A 16,877-nucleotide genomic window follows, 5' to 3' on the forward strand; every position below is an offset into this window, starting at 1 on the left:
CCTTGATAGAAAAGAGGGAGCAACAGGCCTGCTGTCCCACAGTCCAAGGATTCAGCACCAACATTACCCCTGAGGGCGCTTCTGCAATCCCGAGTCAGCAACTGTGGCCAAGACCGACTCTGGCCCAAGACAAGAGAAACGAGCTCTCCGTTCCCTGGCAGGAGGTCCGGGACGCACGGTCACCTCTGTTGGCAACTTTGGACTCTCTTCAGAGCAGCAGCTCCAGCACCAGCAGCACCCATTTGGACCGGAGCTCCATCTACCCAGCCTTCCTTCCCTCCACTTCTCCAGCAGCCATGCCTGTTCAAGTCAGACAAGATGCTGAGCACTCACTCTCGGAAGGGCCCAATCTCCTCCATGAGATGGCAGAGGGGAATGCTATGGAATCTCTTCTATCTGGACCCCCAACCTTCACGGACCCTTTTACTGGATCGCAGGAATGGGAATATTATCATGACCAAATCGGCATCACTCTCATCAACTCAGAACCGGATGATTCCACAAAAGCCGAAACAATTTCCAAGAACACATGTTTGTCTCCTGAGTATGCCAGAAACTCGGACTCCCCTGTCACTTGTCCAGAATACTTCCAGGATTTGCACTTTTAGGGAGGAATAATCGCTTGGACTCCTTACACACACACACACACACACACACACACACACACACAAACACACAGACAAAAACACAGAAACAGAAACGCACAATCACAGTCATTGGGATAATGACCAAAGAGGACACAATCGATCGTTTTCTCTCCGCATCTCTCTCTATTCCATTTTGTCACTTCCGTTTCTTCCTTATCGTGGCTGAATGGTGAAAAAACTCTATAGTATGTAATTTGAGAAATAAACTTCGATTCAACAACCACTCCTGGTAACACTGACTTCTCATTTTCCACAAGTGGTGATGAATGCCACCTTATGGCAAAGACACTTCAGGTAGGTCAGGTGCCCTGAATTTCTTGGTGGCACGCTCAGCTCCCTCGGGCTTTTTCTGGATTTCCCAATCCATCAGCCAAAGACCCCAATCAGTGTCTGAGGGTACTTTATCCAATCTCACACTTTGGGCCATCTTTGTCTCCCAAGGATTCCAGCAACTCGCACTCCCCTTTCACTTGCCCAAAATCCCTCCAGGAATTCCACTTCCAGGGGGGAATAATCACGTGAAATCCTTCCACACACACACACACACACACACAACAAATACAAAGAAACCCAAAGACAGACTCATACACAGACATAAAACGAATATGAACCTTTCGTTGCTCTCTATTCATTTCTGTCCATATCTTGTCTTCCTTTTCTTCTTGTCTTGGACCAACTACGTCACCTTCTATTTCTGGCACTTCTCCTCAATCTACTACTGCCTTTCCCAAGACAACCCCATGAGGACAACGACTTTGACAAAGACCCATGAAACCCTTTAGCTGCTTCTGCTTCTTCTTCCTCTTTCTCTCCTTCTTTGGACCCTGCCTCCCTGACCTTTGCTTCCCCTTCTTTTCTTCCTCCCCCTTCCAATCTAAGCCAAAAAAATAACAATTCAAACAGAACCTAAGCAGCATTGACGCAAATGCTGACACAGCTATCCTATCTCTAAGCCTTCCACCTTAAACCTTCTCTTCTGACCTTTCACCTAGAAAGCTTTCCCTCTCCATGGAAATGCACACCTAAGCACGTGACTGGCCCTATTACCAACAGGACTTCACACAATACCTACCCCAAACCTTAAGGTCCTCCCAGTCCAAAGCTGACGGAAAGAAATTCCCTCAGAACCGGGCTTCCAGGTTGGCGACACAAACCTTCAGCCGAAAACTGACTTTCAGTTTCCCACTCCTGCACTACCAACCTCTACCTCCCACTCTCAATTAGGACAGCCTAAGGATCTGACTCTGACCAAGCCAAAGCACCTGACACTTGCAACGTCTTACTCAGCTACGAAAGTCAACCTGATTCCTAAACTTTCTTCCCTCAAACTAATCCTCTGCCAATTCTCCTTGAAATCTCCATCTCCTCTAAACACAAAGAAAAGCCTCTAGAACAAAGTTAATGACTTCATCCAAAGGTCTCACACTAAAGCTATGCCCAACACTCAACCTATTCAAAAGCTCAACATGAACCCTAATTTCCCCTTCCGGCTCTAACCCAAACATCAAACTCTTGCTTTAGAATCCTCGGTCTTCTACTCCTCATACCAACCACAGCCAAAATCAATTCGAGCCTTGAAAAGCCACTTACTGGACCTTGATCCGACACTCTATCCTGTTTATAGCTTAGGAATGGGAAAGAAAAAGAGGTCAAGTCCCTTGGATGAAATCGCATAGCTAAAACAGACTTTAGATAAGCTTGGAAGGACTGATGGGCTCTGATGCTGGGCGAAGGCAGCAGAGTAAAGAGACCATTTTAAAACGTAATATGAACACTATGAGTTTTGAAGCTATGATGGAGGCAGTTGCTCTCAGCAGTAAAGGGATCAAGCAACATCCTGGAAGATGCATTCTCCGCAAAGACATCCTCAGCAAGATAAACATCAAAAGAAAAAATGCAAAAAACGAAAAACACACGGGGAAATCGGAATGAATACTATGTTCATTTGGTTACAAAGCTTCTCTTCTGTTTTCCCTGGACACCCCATGTTTTCCTTTCATTTCGCTAATTCCTGATTCCTCAAAGACAAAATGATTCATTTGAAAACATGTTCAACGCAGATGGGTATGTGTCCAACATTGACCCGAGTATTCGTTGCCGCTCTATTACAATATTTGACATTTCTAAAAATGTAAGTGGCCGAAAGTTGAAAAATCTGTATAGTGTGTTATTTAAAAATAAACTCAACAAGCACTGCTGGTTAAACTGACTTCTGATTTTCCCCAAGTGCTGAGAGGTGTCAGTGTATGGTGAAGACTTTTTAGGTAGTTCAGGCTCCATAAATTTCTCGGTGTCACTCTCAGCTGCCTTCGGCTTTTTCTCGATTTCCCATTCCATCAGTCAAAGACCCAATCACTGCCTGGGGTGCTCAATCCAATCAAACAATGGGGGCTTTTGATTTCAATGATCGTTGGTTGAATACCGATAATGCTGGAAGGTTCACGTGCCTCATGTCGTCCTAGGGCAGTGGCGATCCTACGGTATGCAGATGATTATTTGTTTAATCTCTGGGCAAATATGTTTAGACCTCTTTCCGAATGTCTTTACAAACACAAGTCAATGGCTTTGGCTCTTGGGTATCTGAAGGGAACATTGACTTGTATCTCTAACCCCATGCCAGATCGAATACCTACGTAGTCATGTGGAGAAAAGCACACACACAGACACACGCACACACACACACAAACACAGAATCAGAAATAGAAAGACAGACACAGACACAAACACAAACGCAAACAGACAATGAAAGCAAGGAAGAGAGCCAAGGATGACTAAACAGTGGCTCACAAAGTAACAGACACAAACACAGAAAGTTGAGAATGGAAAGCCTTGGAGAAGGGCACAGACTTGCCTGGAGAAGTCAATCAATGGAAGGGGAGGGGCTGGGAGCAGAGTATGAGAAATGCCTGAAGGGACTGACGAGAACGGATGCTGAGTGGAGCGAGCCCGGACAGAAGGACACCGTGGTTGACGCTCTATTCGAATGGACTTCATCAACTGAGCAGGATGATAATCAGAGATCATTCCAAAGAACTGGTGGCATCAAGGGTCACCCTTTTGCGGAGAAGGAAATGTCGACTTTCCATGCCGACCCCTGCTTCTCTGGAACATGGTGATCAGGCGTCTTGTGTATTTATTCTGCCATCGCATTCATTCTGAGGCTTGTGCTTTCCCTTCGCTTGGGATTCCTCCTCAAGGACTCACCTAGAGCAGACATCAGTTGAATTTCACTCGGGGGAGGGAGAAGTGAACAGAAGGAGGGAGCAAAGTTTGTAATACTAACGCCCCCAACAAAGGAACGCGGAAAACTCTCTCTCTCTCTCTCTCTCTCTCTCTCTCTCTCTGCATGTCCGTAGCCAAAGAGTAAGGTAAATGCAAAATGACGTAGATCCTGGTGGAGCGATGAAGAAAGATCGAAGTGTGCGGGGGGGAGAGAAAGCACTCGGGTTAGAGAGAGAGAACCGATTAGCGGAGGGAGAGGGATAGAGAGGAGGTGGCAAGGCACAGCGGGACAACAGCTCCTGAAACAGAGAAACAGAGAGAAGTTCGATGGGTCTTGTGAAGGAGTCCACTGGACACGCAGGCTCTATGCTTCTTGGCTTTTCCCCAGTCCTAAAGGTTGAAAATGTTTTCGGCTAGCAGAGGGAGTCAATGTTGAACAGTCCGAGGAGGCCAGAAGGAATGTGGAGGAACATTGTAAGAGGAGGGTGGTGTGGTGAAGAAGCGGAGGTCCTTGGAGAAGAGCTAGTACTGGTGATGGTGGTGGTGGTGGTGGTGGAAGAGGAAAGGAAGGGAATGGCAGGTTGGCGAGGTTGCAGGCCCAGGTGCTGGGAGGTAGCTCGCGGAGGCTGAGTATGCAGTGTGGCTGATTGTTTGGGCCAGGTTTTTCTGGGGACGCTAGTTGAGCTGGTTTGCGGCAAAGTCGTGTCAGGGGTCAGAGCTTGGAGCTAAGGAGAAGTGACAGGGATTCGAAGGGGCACCGGACTGGAGTTTGCGAAGGTGTCCCAGGCAAGGCGGCAGGGATCCAAGGTGTGAGTGCCGCGCGCAGAAGCAAGCAGGGCCTGGTGGCTGGCTTTGGGTTGCGTGCGTGGAGTGAAGCCGGGAGGCAGAAGAGCAACAGTGCCTGAGAGGATTAAGAGTAAACTTGACTTTCCATAATGGCCCAGCACTGGGGGCTTTGGATGGCGTCCAAAATGCCTTGCAGGCTGTGCAGCGGGTGCAGGACGTCTGTCTGGCTCATGGCCAGCAGGACGTGGGTGAGGAGCGAGAGGTGCTCCAGGCTGTTGGCGGCGGCCAGGTGACTGGGCACCAAGGAGGGTCCGGTGTACATGGCGGCCAGGGCCTGGTGGTCAGATGGTGGCGGGGCCTGGCGCAGGAGTCCTTGGCGATCTAGAGCTCGGAGCCTGCGGAAGAGGAGACCTGGTTGCACACTGGCCAGCCAACTGCCAGCCTGCTCCAGCAGGCAGAGCGCCCATTCAGGGCTCGTGTCTAGCAGCTCGTCGCCAAGGCAGCTGCAAAGGCCGAGCAGAGCCGTGTGCACTTGGTCAAAGTCTAGGTCTACCACACTGGCCCAGAGATTGGCCAGCAACTGCAGGGCGCCAGGACCCTGGTCCACTTCCAGCAAGGCCTCCCACACTGAGACGTCGTGTAGCAGCTGAGTGGCCACCTGGGGCAAACCTTGCTGTAGGTGGGCCAGCTGGGCACAGAGTTCAACGAAGCCGGCCCTGCAGAGGGATAGCAGCGCGTCCAGCAGCTCCTGGATCAGGGCTTCCGGCAGCATGGTCAGTTGGCTGGCCGGGCTTGGAAGAGCGATCCGGGCTGGTGGGGAGGGAGTGTCGGGAGGGTGGAATTGGCTGGGGCCTGGGCTCCCGGGAAAGCCAAAGGGGACTCTACTCCTGGGCCCCGGCCCTGCCCTGGGTTCAGGGATAGCGAGTCGGGAATTGGGCCGGATGGGAAAGGCCGGCTAGGCTTCCCGGGGCGAGAACAGATTCCTCTGCAGCTCTGGCTGCTCTAAGCTCCGGGGCCTGGGCACTGGCTGGAGGGCGAGGGGCGTCCAGCCGCAAGCGGGTCCCAGAGCGACAAGGCCTGAGGTTGGCAAAGTCGGGCCGCGGGGCAGGGGTGCCTCGAAGCGAACAATCCGTGGGGTCGGAGGGAGAGGGAGCCGAGGGCCTTAGCTTCCTTCTGTCACGCCGGGGATTGCTTACTGCGGGCCCTCAGCAGCAAGCAACCCCTATATAGGCCACCGGGACCCCTCCCGTGAGGCCCCTCTTCCTACTACCGCACGCCCCACCCCCGCGGGGCTCCAGCCAATTGACTGGAGGATCAAACACCACAGGCACACACCCTCCACTGGCGGCCCCTTCCATTGCCCTTGGCCACTGCTCAGCCTTCCAGGGGACCCTTGCCAAGGAGGTGGCCATCCCCGAGGGAAGGGCACGGCACCGTATGCAAGCTGCCATTCCCCATTGAGGCTGGAACCACGCACAGAGGCAGCAGCACTCCCAAAAAAAAAGATAGAAAAAAAGCAAGATAAACCAAAACCAAACAACACAAACGCTTCCCTGCCAAATTCCCCCGCCTCTTCTGGAAAGTGCTTGGACAGGCACACACTCCCGGCTGACTAGAAAAAGCAGCACGAGTCCTACCCCTATAATCTATACACTCCAGTGCTTCAGCGGGATACCGACTGAGGGAGATGGAAGGGAAAAGTCCCCTTTGGATGCACAACCCCTTGGTCAGGCTCACCTCTCCTCCAACCAAGGGCTTTTCCCAGCCCAACCCTAAGCCTTTGCCCTTTCGCAGGGAAAAGATTGATCTGGGGTGGGAGACACACCACAACCTGAAGGAGGTGACACTTGCAAAAACCAAAAAGCTAACGAGAACCAGACAGACAGTATTCAAGGACCAGTGTACTGGACAGCTTCCATCAACTTCCTTCCAAAGGACCTCACTTCTGGGCAGAGAATCGGCCTTGGGCCACAAAAATACAGCGAAAACCGGAAAATGCTCGGCCAGAAACTAGGCACAAATGTTGAACATGCCTAAGGAGGCCAGAATGTGTGAAACCATCGAGGAAGATAAGCTGCAAACGGGCACAGGACTGAACTTTCAAAGCTGACAGCAGAAGGCACAGGGGACTATAAGGACTATTTCATTTGTCGGATGTAGGCAAAGAGCGGGAGTCGTTGAGAGAACGAGGGAGAGACAGCATTACACAAAGCCTTCAAGGAAAACTGGCCTTTCTTTCAATTGGCAAAGTTTTTGCACATAGAGCACCACTGCCACCAGGATGCAAAGCAGAGCAAGGCAGTCGTTTGGGAAAGCATGTTTCTTTCCCACGTAAGAGTCTGAACAAGGTCTCATTTCTCAAAGATATGGGGAAGGGAGACCAAGCGATAAGAAGACAATTAGACAATTGATTGCTCAATGGGAGAAATGATCAAAGGACATGACCAGGCAGGGTCAGGGGTGGAAAAGGTCAAGCGATCTACAGTTAGATGGGGGGGGGGGAAGGCTGTCAATCCTGATAGATTAGAGAAATGCAAATTCGCGGCACTGCCAGGACCCAAGCCACGCCTAACACCACTGTTGGGGGGAATGAGGGAAAAGGGGTCCACGGTGACCCGCTTTGTGGGGTTCTCAAGGGATTGCAACCTTTCCACGGAGCAACGTGGAAGTCCGGTCGTAAGAAAGTACAACTGTACATACCCCGTGATCTGGCCATCCCAGGAAAAGGTGAAATACCTATTCCAGCCATTATTGATAGCAGCTCTTTTGATCGGTAGCAAGAATTGCAAATCGAGGGGAGAGCCAGCAATTGCAGACAGGCTGAACAACTCGTGGCAGCGGAGTGTGAGGGAGTCCTAGTGTTCTGGTGGAGATCACTGGGAGCGGAGTTTGAGAAATGCCTGAAGGGACTGACGAGAACGGGTGCTGAGTGGAGCGAGCCCGGACAGAAGGACACCGTGGTTGACGCTCCATTCGAATGGACTTCATCAACTGAGCAGGATGATAATCAGAGATCATTCCAAAGAACTGGTGGCATCAAGGGTCACCCCTTTGCGGAGAAGGAAATGTCGACTTTCCATGCCGACCCCTGCTTCTCTGGAACATGGTGATCAGGCGTCTTGTGTATTTATTCTGCCATCGCATTCATTCTGAGGCTTGTGCTTTCCCTTCGCTTGGGATTCCTCCTCAAGGACTCACCTAGAGCAGACATCAGTTGAATTTCACTCGGGGGGAGGGAGAAGTGAACAGAAGGAGGGAGCAAAGTTTGTAATACTAACGCCCCCAACAAAGGAACGCGGAAAACTCTCTCTCTCTCTCTGCATGTCCGTAGCCAAAGAGTAAGGTAAATGCAAAATGACGTAGGTCGTGGTGGAGCGATGAAGAAAGATCGAAGTGTGCGGGGGGGAGAGAAAGCACTCGGGTTAGAGAGAGAGAACCGATTAGCGGAGGGAGAGGGATAGAGAGGCGGTGGCAAGGCACAGCGGGACAACAGCTCCTGAAACAGAGAAACAGAGAGAAGTTGGATGGGTCTTGTGAAGGAGTCCACTGGACACGCAGGCTCTATGCTTCTTGGCTTTTCCCCAGTCCTAAAGGTTGAAAATGTTTTCGGCTAGCAGAGGGAGTCAATGTTGAACAGTCCGAGGAGGCCAGACGGAATGTGGAGGAACATTGTAAGAGGAGGGTGGTGTGGTGAAGAAGCGGAGGTCCTTGGAGAAGAGCTAGTACTGGTGATGGTGGTGGTGGTGGTGGAAGAGGAAAGGAAGGGAATGGCAGGTTGGCGAGGTTGCAGGCCCAGGTGCTGGGAGGTAGCTCGCGGAGGCTGAGTATGCAGTGTGGCTGATTGTTTGGGCCAGGTTTTTCTGGGGACGCTAGTTGAGCTGGTTTGCGGCAAAGTCGTGTCAGGGGTCAGAGCTTGGAGCTAAGGAGAAGTGACAGGGATTCGAAGGGGCACCGGACTGGAGTTTGCGAAGGTGTCCCAGGCAAGGCGGCAGGGATCCAAGGTGTGAGTGCCGCGCGCAGAAGCAAGCAGGGCCTGGTGGCTGGCTTTGGGTTGCGTGCGTGGAGGGAAGCCGGGAGGCAGAAGAGCAACAGTGCCTGAGAGGATTAAGAGTAAACTTGACTTTCCATAATGGCCCAGCACTGGGGGCTTTGGATGGCGTCCAAAATGCCTTGCAGGCTGTGCAGCGGGTGCAGGACGTCTGTCTGGCTCATGGCCAGTAGGACGTGGGTGAGGAGCGAGAGGTGCTCCAGGCTGTTGGCGGCGGCCAGGTGACTGGGCACCAAGGAGGGTCCGGTGTACATGGCGGCCAGGGCCTGGTGGTCAGATGGTGGCGGGGCCTGGCGCAGGAGTCCTTGGCGATCTAGATCTCGGAGCCTGCGGAAGAGGAGACCTGGTTGCACACTGGCCAGCCAACTGCCAGCCTGCTCCAGCAGGCAGAGCGCCCATTCAGGGCTCGTGTCTAGCAGCTCGTCGCCAAGGCAGCTGCAAAGGCCGAGCAGAGCCGTGTGCACTTGGTCAAAGTCTAGGTCTACCACACTGGCCCAGAGATTGGCCAGCAACTGCAGGGCGCCAGGACCCTGGTCCACTTCCAGCAAGGCCTCCCACACTGAGACGTCGTGTAGCAGCTGAGTGGCCACCTGGGGCAAACCTTGCTGTAGGTGGGCCAGCTGGGCACAGAGTTCAACGAAGCCGGCCCTGCAGAGGGATAGCAGCGCGTCCAGCAGCTCCTGGATCAGGGCTTCCGGCAGCATGGTCAGTTGGCTGGCCGGGCTTGGAAGAGCGATCCGGGCTGGTGGGGAGGGCGGGTCGGGAGGGTGGAATTGGCTGGGGCCTGGGCTCCCGGGAAAGCCAAAGGGGACTCTACTCCTGGGCCCCGGCCCTGCCCTGGGTTCAGGGATAGCGAGTCGGGAATTGGGCCGGATGGGCAAGGCCGGCTAGGCTTCCCGGGGCGAGAACAGATTCCTCTGCAACTCTGGCTGCTCTAAGCTCCGGGGCCTGGGCACTGGCTGGAGGGCGAGGGGCGTCCAGCCGCAAGCGGGTCCCAGAGCGACAAGGCCTGAGGTTGGCAAAGTCGGGCCGCGGGGCAGGGGTGCCTCGAAGCGAACAATCCGTGGGGTCGGAGGGAGAGGGAGCCGAGGGCCTTAGCTTCCTTCTGTCACGCCGGGGATTGCTTACTGCGGGCCCTCAGCAGCAAGCAACCCCTATATAGGCCACCGGGACCCCTCCCGTGAGGCCCCTCTTCCTACTACCGCACGCCCCACCCCCGCGGGGCTCCAGCCAATTGACTGGAGGATCAAACACCACAGGCACACACCCTCCACTGGCGGCCCCTTCCATTGCCCTTGGCCACTGCTCAGCCTTCCAGGGGACCCTTGCCAAGGAGGTGGCCATCCCCGAGGGAAGGGCACGGCACCGTATGCAAGCTGCCATTCCCCATTGAGGCTGGAACCACGCACAGAGGCAGCAGCACTCCCAAAAAAAGGATAGAAAAAAAGCAAGATAAACCAAAACCAAACAACACAAACGCTTCCCTGCCACATTCCCCCGCCTCTTCTGGAAAGTGCTTGGACAGGCACACACTCCCGGCTGACTAGAAAAAGCAGCACGAGTCCTACCCCTATAATCTATACACTCCAGTGCTTCAGCGGGATACCGACTGAGGGAGATGGAAGGGAAAAGTCCCCTTTGGATGCACAACCCCTTGGTCAGGCTCACCTCTCCTCCAACCAAGGGCTTTTCCCAGCCCAACCCTAAGCCTTTGCCCTTTCGCAGGGAAAAGATTGATCTGGGGTGGGAGACACACCACAACCTGAAGGAGGTGACACTTGCAAAAACCAAAAAGCTAACGAGAACCAGACAGACAGTATTCAAGGACCAGTGTACTGGACAGCTTCCATCAACTTCCTTCCAAAGGACCTCACTTCTGGGCAGAGAATCGACCTTGGGCCACAAAAATACAGCGAAAACCGGAAAATGCTCGGCCAGAAACTAGGCACAAATGTTGAACATGCCTAAGGAGGCCAGAATGTCTGAAACCATCGAGGAAGATAAGCTGCAAACGGGCACAGGACTGAACTTTCAAAGCTGACAGCAGAAGGCACAGGGGACTATAAGGACTATTTCATTTGTCGGATGTAGGCAAAGAGCGGGAGTCGTTGAGAGAACGAGGGAGAGACAGCGTTACACAAAGCCTTCAAGGAAAACTGGCATTTCTTTCAATTGGCAAAGTTTTTGCACATAGAGCACCACTGCCACCAGGATGCAAAGCAAAGCAAAGCAGTCGTTTGGGAAAGGATGTTTCTTTCCCACGTAAGAGTCTGAACAAGGACTCATTTCTCAAAGATATGGGGAAGGGAGACGAAGCGATAAGAAGACAATTAGACCATTGATTGCTCAATGGGAGAAACGATCAAAGGACATGACCAGGCAGGGTCAGGGGTGGAAAAGGTCAAGCAATCTACAGTTAGATGGGGGGGAAAGGCTGTCAATCCTGATAGAGTAGAGAAATGCCAATTCGCGGCACTGCCAGGACCCAAGCCACGCCTAACACCACTGTTGGGGGGAATGAGGGAAAAGGGGTCCACGGTGACCCGCTTTGTGGGGTTCTCAAGGGATTGCAACCTTTCCACGGAGCAACGTGGAAGTCCGGCCGTAAGAAAGTACAACTGTACATACCCCGTGATCTGGCCATCCCAGGAAAAGGTGAAATACCTATTCCAGCCACTATTGATAGCAGCTCTTTTGATCGGTAGCAAGAATTGCAAATCGAGGGGAGAGCCAGCAATTGCAGACAGGCTGAACAACTCGTGGCAGCGGAGTGTGAGGGAGTCCTAGTGTTCTGGTGGAGATCACTGGGAGCGGAGTTTGAGAAATGCCTGAAGGGACTGACGAGAACGGATGCTGAGTGGAGCGAGCCCGGACAGAAGGACACCGTGGTTGACGCTCCATTCGAATGGACTTCATCAACTGAGCAGGATGATAATCAGAGATCATTCCAAAGAACTGGTGGCATCAAGGGTCACCCTTTTGCGGAGAAGGAAATGTCGACTTTCCATGCCGACCCCTGCTTCTCTGGAACATGGTGATCAGGCGTCTTGTGTATTTATTCTGCCATCGCATTCATTCTGAGGCTTGTGCTTTCCCTTCGCTTGGGATTCCTCCTCAAGGACTCACCTAGAGCAGACATCAGTTGAATTTCACTCGGGGGAGGGAGAAGTGAACAGAAGGAGGGAGCAAAGTTTGTAATACTACCGCCCCCAACAAAGGAACGCGGAAAACTCTCTCTCTCTCTGCATGTCCGTAGCCAAAGAGTAAGGTAAATGCAAAATTTCGTAGATCCTGGTGGAGCGATGAAGAAAGATCGAAGTGTGCGGGGGGGGGAGAGAAAGCACTCGTTTTAGAGAGAGAGAACCGATTAGCGGAGGGAGAGGGATAGAGAGGAGGTGGCAAGGCACAGCGGGACAATAGCTCCTGAAACAGAGAAGCAGAGAAGTTGGGTGGGTCTTGTGAAGGAGCTGAGTTTATCCCCACTGGCCTTAGTCTCACTTTGTTACCCATCCTCTGGCTTAGTGTGGCAGCAGTTGGAGCTATACTTGCAGTTAAGAAGACGTGCTTTCAATTCTTTCCTTTGGGCTTTTGAGTTGTGTGACACTAGGCAAGTCACCTATCCTGTCTGGGGATCAGTTCTTTTGTCCATAAAATGGGAACAGAATGGCAGCTGCCTCACCAGGCATCTAATGAGGCTTCAGTAGTCTCCCTACACATCATATGCTGCAAAAATTCATATTCGAAGTAAATATTCAATTCTGTTTCCTGAGCCCATTACCCTACCCCCACTCCCCCAGCAGGGAGATTACAAAGACTTGATAATGGAGGGATGTAGTGGCTAGGGGGTGGGCCAGAGACCTTTTCTAAAGGTTACTGCTTCAGACCTTTCCTCCTTTCCCCCAGTGAAGAAAACCCTCCGTCCACCCCATACACTGGCATTTCTCTCTCATGTGCTTCCATATTCAGGGGCATCTTGTCCCCCCTCATAGAAGGGAAGCCCCTGGAACAGAGGCTACGTCAAATTTGCCTTTCTACCCCAGCCCCTGAAACAGGGTGAGTGTTGAACAATTGCTTATCCTTTGGTTTTTTCTGTACATTTCCAGTACCTGAGGATGATGGGGAAAGTCTAGGACCTGAGGGAATTCTGACAGTGTCATAGGAAAGTTGGGATTCGGAAGAGCTCAGAAAGAGCATCAGCTGAGCCTTCACCCAGGCCAGAAGGCCTGGAGACCAGGAGCTCAGGAGTCCAGAGCCCTGGGAGGGTGGCATTTAGTCCCCAACCCTCCCTCCTAGTGGTAGTCCCAGGGAAGGTCAGTAGGAAATTTTACTATTTGATTGCCTTTCCGCTTTGGAATGGCAGCTCCTTGAGGACAGGGCCTATCTTTTTTGGTTTTAGGTTATACTCTCAGCTGCTAGCATGGGGCCAGACAGAGCACCCACCTCACCAAGGCTTGATGTCTCACCATTTGAAAGGAGCAGTGCCCACTGGGGTTTTTGAGTTCATCAGCCCATGTGCAGGGACCCTATTGGGGGCTGAGGATATTGCCCTGGAACAATGCACAGAAGAGGGAGGAAATATCAGTGAGAGGAAAGTCACAAAGGGGGGGCAAACCTTCGGAAGCACAAACTAGGTAAGCAATCTCATGCACCTAGGAGATTTCAGGGGGCAGAGAAGAACCCCAGTAATTCATAATAACAGTGCTGGGGTAAAGTGAAGTGTAGGGAAAATTCTCCTAAAAGAATTCATATTTAGACTTTGTCTAATTGCTTCCTGAATTTGTTTTTGGATGGCCATGACTTTTTTGTGCCCTCCAGCAGACTGGACTCCCTAATGGGAAGAACAATTGAAGAGGGTCGAGTTTTTATTTTTTAAACATTTTTCTATAAACATTTTGTTTTCCAATTCGATAGAACAGTGGTTTTTACTTAACATTGTTCGGTAAGATTTTGAGTTTTTCTGCTTTCCCTCCACCCTTCCTTCCCTCTCCCTACCCCACAGAGGGAATTCTGACCATCTTTACATTGTTTCCATGCTATGTGTAGATCAAAATTGAATATGTTGAGAAAAGAAAATATATCCTTGAGGAAGAAATAAAATATGAGAGAAAGTAAAATGATGCAGTACATAAGACAACAATTTTTTTTTTAAAAAAAACTGAAGGTAATAATCTTTGTTCTTTATTTAAACTCCCCTGGTCCTTCTCTGGGTGCAGATGGTATTCTCCATCAAGGATCCCCTAAAATTGTCCCTGACTAGTACACTGATGCAATGAGTAAGACCAACAAGATTGATCATCCTTCCCTTGTTGCTGTTAGGGTTTCCAATGTTCTGCTTCTGCTCATCTCACTCAGCATTAGTTCATGCAAATCCCTCCAGACTTCTCTGAATTCCCATCTCCCCTGATTTCTAATAGAACAATAGAGTTCCATCACATACATTTACCACAATGTGTTCAGCCATTCCACAACTGATGAACATCCCCTCAATTGCCAATTCTTTGCCACCACACACGGAGCTGCTATGATGGCATTTGTACAAGTGAAGAGGGCTAGTTTTTTGAAAACTATGCAGCAAGGTGAAGGGATCAGGGACATGTAGATCAAGGGTCTCTGCCTCATGTAAATTTAATTTAAACTGGGGTCAACACCTCCATACTTGATGTCACTGACCCTATTGTGTGGGCCTGCAATAGGGAATTTTGCTCAATATTACTTCATTGGCTCTTCCATAGTATCCTGGAGAAAAGAGCTATTATCTGTACTATTTTAGAGTTGAGGAAACAGAGTCAAACAGGGGTGAAGTGACTTGCCCAGGGTCATCCAGCAGGTAACTTCTGGAGATTGTATTTGAATACAGATCTGCTTGACTCTAGACCCTTCAGTCTATTCACTTCACCACCAGCTGCCTCAAAACCATCCAATCATTTTTATAAATCAAAATTAGCTTCTCAGGGCAGAAAGTGAGGCTGGTCCTGCAAGAAGTTACTGTTCTGTCCTAGGATCTGGGTTGTGATCAAGGGCCTCTCTGCCTTGGTCCTGGGCACGGGAGGTCCATCCACAGCCTTCCAAACTGCAGAGAGGTCAAAATGGGCTCTTGGGAATGGGCAGGTGCAGAAAGCTCAAGAAATGAGAAGAGGGCCTGGGGCTGTCCAGGAGAGAAAATGTCTCTGTCCCCTTCAGGGACCTCTCTGGAGCCCATATGGAAGGGCACAGAGGATGCAGACCCTGGGAGGGGTTTCTGTCTCACTTCCCCATCAGTCTGTGTCACTGTGAGCAGCATGATCACCATCCCACTGCAAACAGTAATAATTGGCCTCATCCTCAGCCTGGAGCCCAGAGATGCTCAGGGTGGCCAAGGTCCCTGACTTGGAGCCAGAGAAGCGGGCAGGGATCCCCGAGGGTCTCAAGCCATTCCAGTAAATCACCTGCACAGGAGCCTGACCTGGTTTCTGCTGGTACCAGTAGATATTGTAACTGCTAATTCTATCCCCACTACAAGAGATGGAAGCCACGTCTCCCAGACTCTTGGACATGGAAGGTGGCTGAGTCAACACATAGGAGGCCCCAGAACCTGCAAGGATAAAAGAGCTGGGTCAGAGGCAGGAGTCTCTTTCGCACAAGGGGATGCTGGCAAAGGCAGGACTAGGTCTGGCCAGAGACATTGTGGGGCCTGGGCCCATTGGAGGGGGCCCTGGGAAGCCTCACCTGTGGATAGAGTGAGGAGTGAGAGCAGCAGAGAAATCCAGGCCATGGTTAAGATTCCTACCAGAGCTCTGGGTGCTGAGGCTCCTCAGCTGGGGCTGGGCTCACCTGGGGCTCCCTTAAGACCAGCCCAGGCCCAGCAGGGAGGAGTGTCCCCCTCTATGCAAATCGGCTCCTGCTCTGTACACCTAAAGGATTTAGTACCAATTTATGAGCAATTTATTCAATTTTTTCCACTTATATTTATTTTTCCATTTCTAATTCTGAGAAAGGGACCTTAAAATCTCTTACTATCAGTTTGGTAATACTTATGTATTTTTGAAATCCTATAATTTTTGTTTTATAAATGTATGTATATAGAAACTTGTATTTCACAAAGTTAATGCTATTATTGGATTGGATTCCACTTGGTGGAATTAAATTATCTTATTTTTCTTTGATTTCATTCCAACTATTAGTTTTCTTTTGTTTGACAGTGGAATTGAATCTCCTATGTTTTGAACTCCCTTCATGTCTGGTAAATGACATCCTAGATTCTCATTCCTTTCTATCTGTCTTTGTTGGCTTACTCAGTTTTTTTGGTCATTTTGGTGCCCCATGTCCTTAGCAAAATGCCTGGCACAAAGGAGGTACTTCTTAAATGTTTATTGATTGTTAACTGATTAATTGACATGCTTCTTTTAATCAGCAGTTTAGGGCTTTCTTTTCCTAATCAACTTTCCACAGCTTCATACTGCTGACTTTTAATCCATTGAAAATTCAAAGTATGAGTGAGTTGGGTGATCTCCACTCTTGGAGTCTTTTGTATTTTTAGTAGTTTTCAGAAATTTGGTTTTTGTTCCCTCTAAGTTTGTTTTTTCAGACAGTAAGTTTTTTAAATAAGATTAAGACAATTAAATTTTTAATTGTTTGAGACAACACTTTGCCTTCCAGTTAAAATTATTAAATCTCCTTTAAGGAGACATTCTTCTCATAGACCATTCTCTCTCTCTCTCTCTCTCTCTCTCTCTCTCTCTCTCTCTCTCTCTCTCTCTCTTTTGTTTCCCTTCCACCATTTTAGTATTTTCCTCTATGATTTTTTTCATTCTTCCTTGTATTTAAGTTTGTGATTCTTCCCCCTCTTTTCCCTCAATTTCTTTGTATCTTTTCAGTTATGACATTAAAATAAAACACTCCTGGTTCACCCAGGTTGTGGTGGAGAGAGATCTGTGAGCCCTTAGTCCAAGGACCTCCCCCCTCAGCTTGATTGGCACCCACAGGCTCTCTAATCCTTCATGGACCACAGACATACAGATGCTCCCCACTTACCAGCTCTCTCTAGTGCCCAAGGGCTAGTATTTGACTTCCCCCAGAGCAGAGACAGAGGGTCCTTTCATGCATTAGCTCCTTCCTCATTTGGCAAAGACCCCATTTTGTCCAACAGTCCCCTCTACTGGCCAGTGCCTGAAAAAAGCTGATTCTTCAGAGAATTA

General features: G+C 50.4%; 1 gene segment (V, D, J or C); it reads right to left on the minus strand.

The window, feature by feature from the left end:
* Positions 1 to 14,957: 14,957 nt before the first annotated feature.
* LOC141499633 (immunoglobulin lambda variable 3-25-like) lies at positions 14,958 to 15,506 on the minus strand. The segment is given in 2 exon segments: positions 14,958 to 15,274; positions 15,409 to 15,506. Coding segments are annotated over 2 exon segments (363 nt in total).
* Positions 15,507 to 16,877: the final 1,371 nt, after the last annotated feature.

Source organism: Macrotis lagotis, chromosome X (assembly GCF_037893015.1).
Source record: "Macrotis lagotis isolate mMagLag1 chromosome X, bilby.v1.9.chrom.fasta, whole genome shotgun sequence".
Taxonomy (NCBI): domain Eukaryota; kingdom Metazoa; phylum Chordata; class Mammalia; order Peramelemorphia; family Peramelidae; genus Macrotis; species Macrotis lagotis.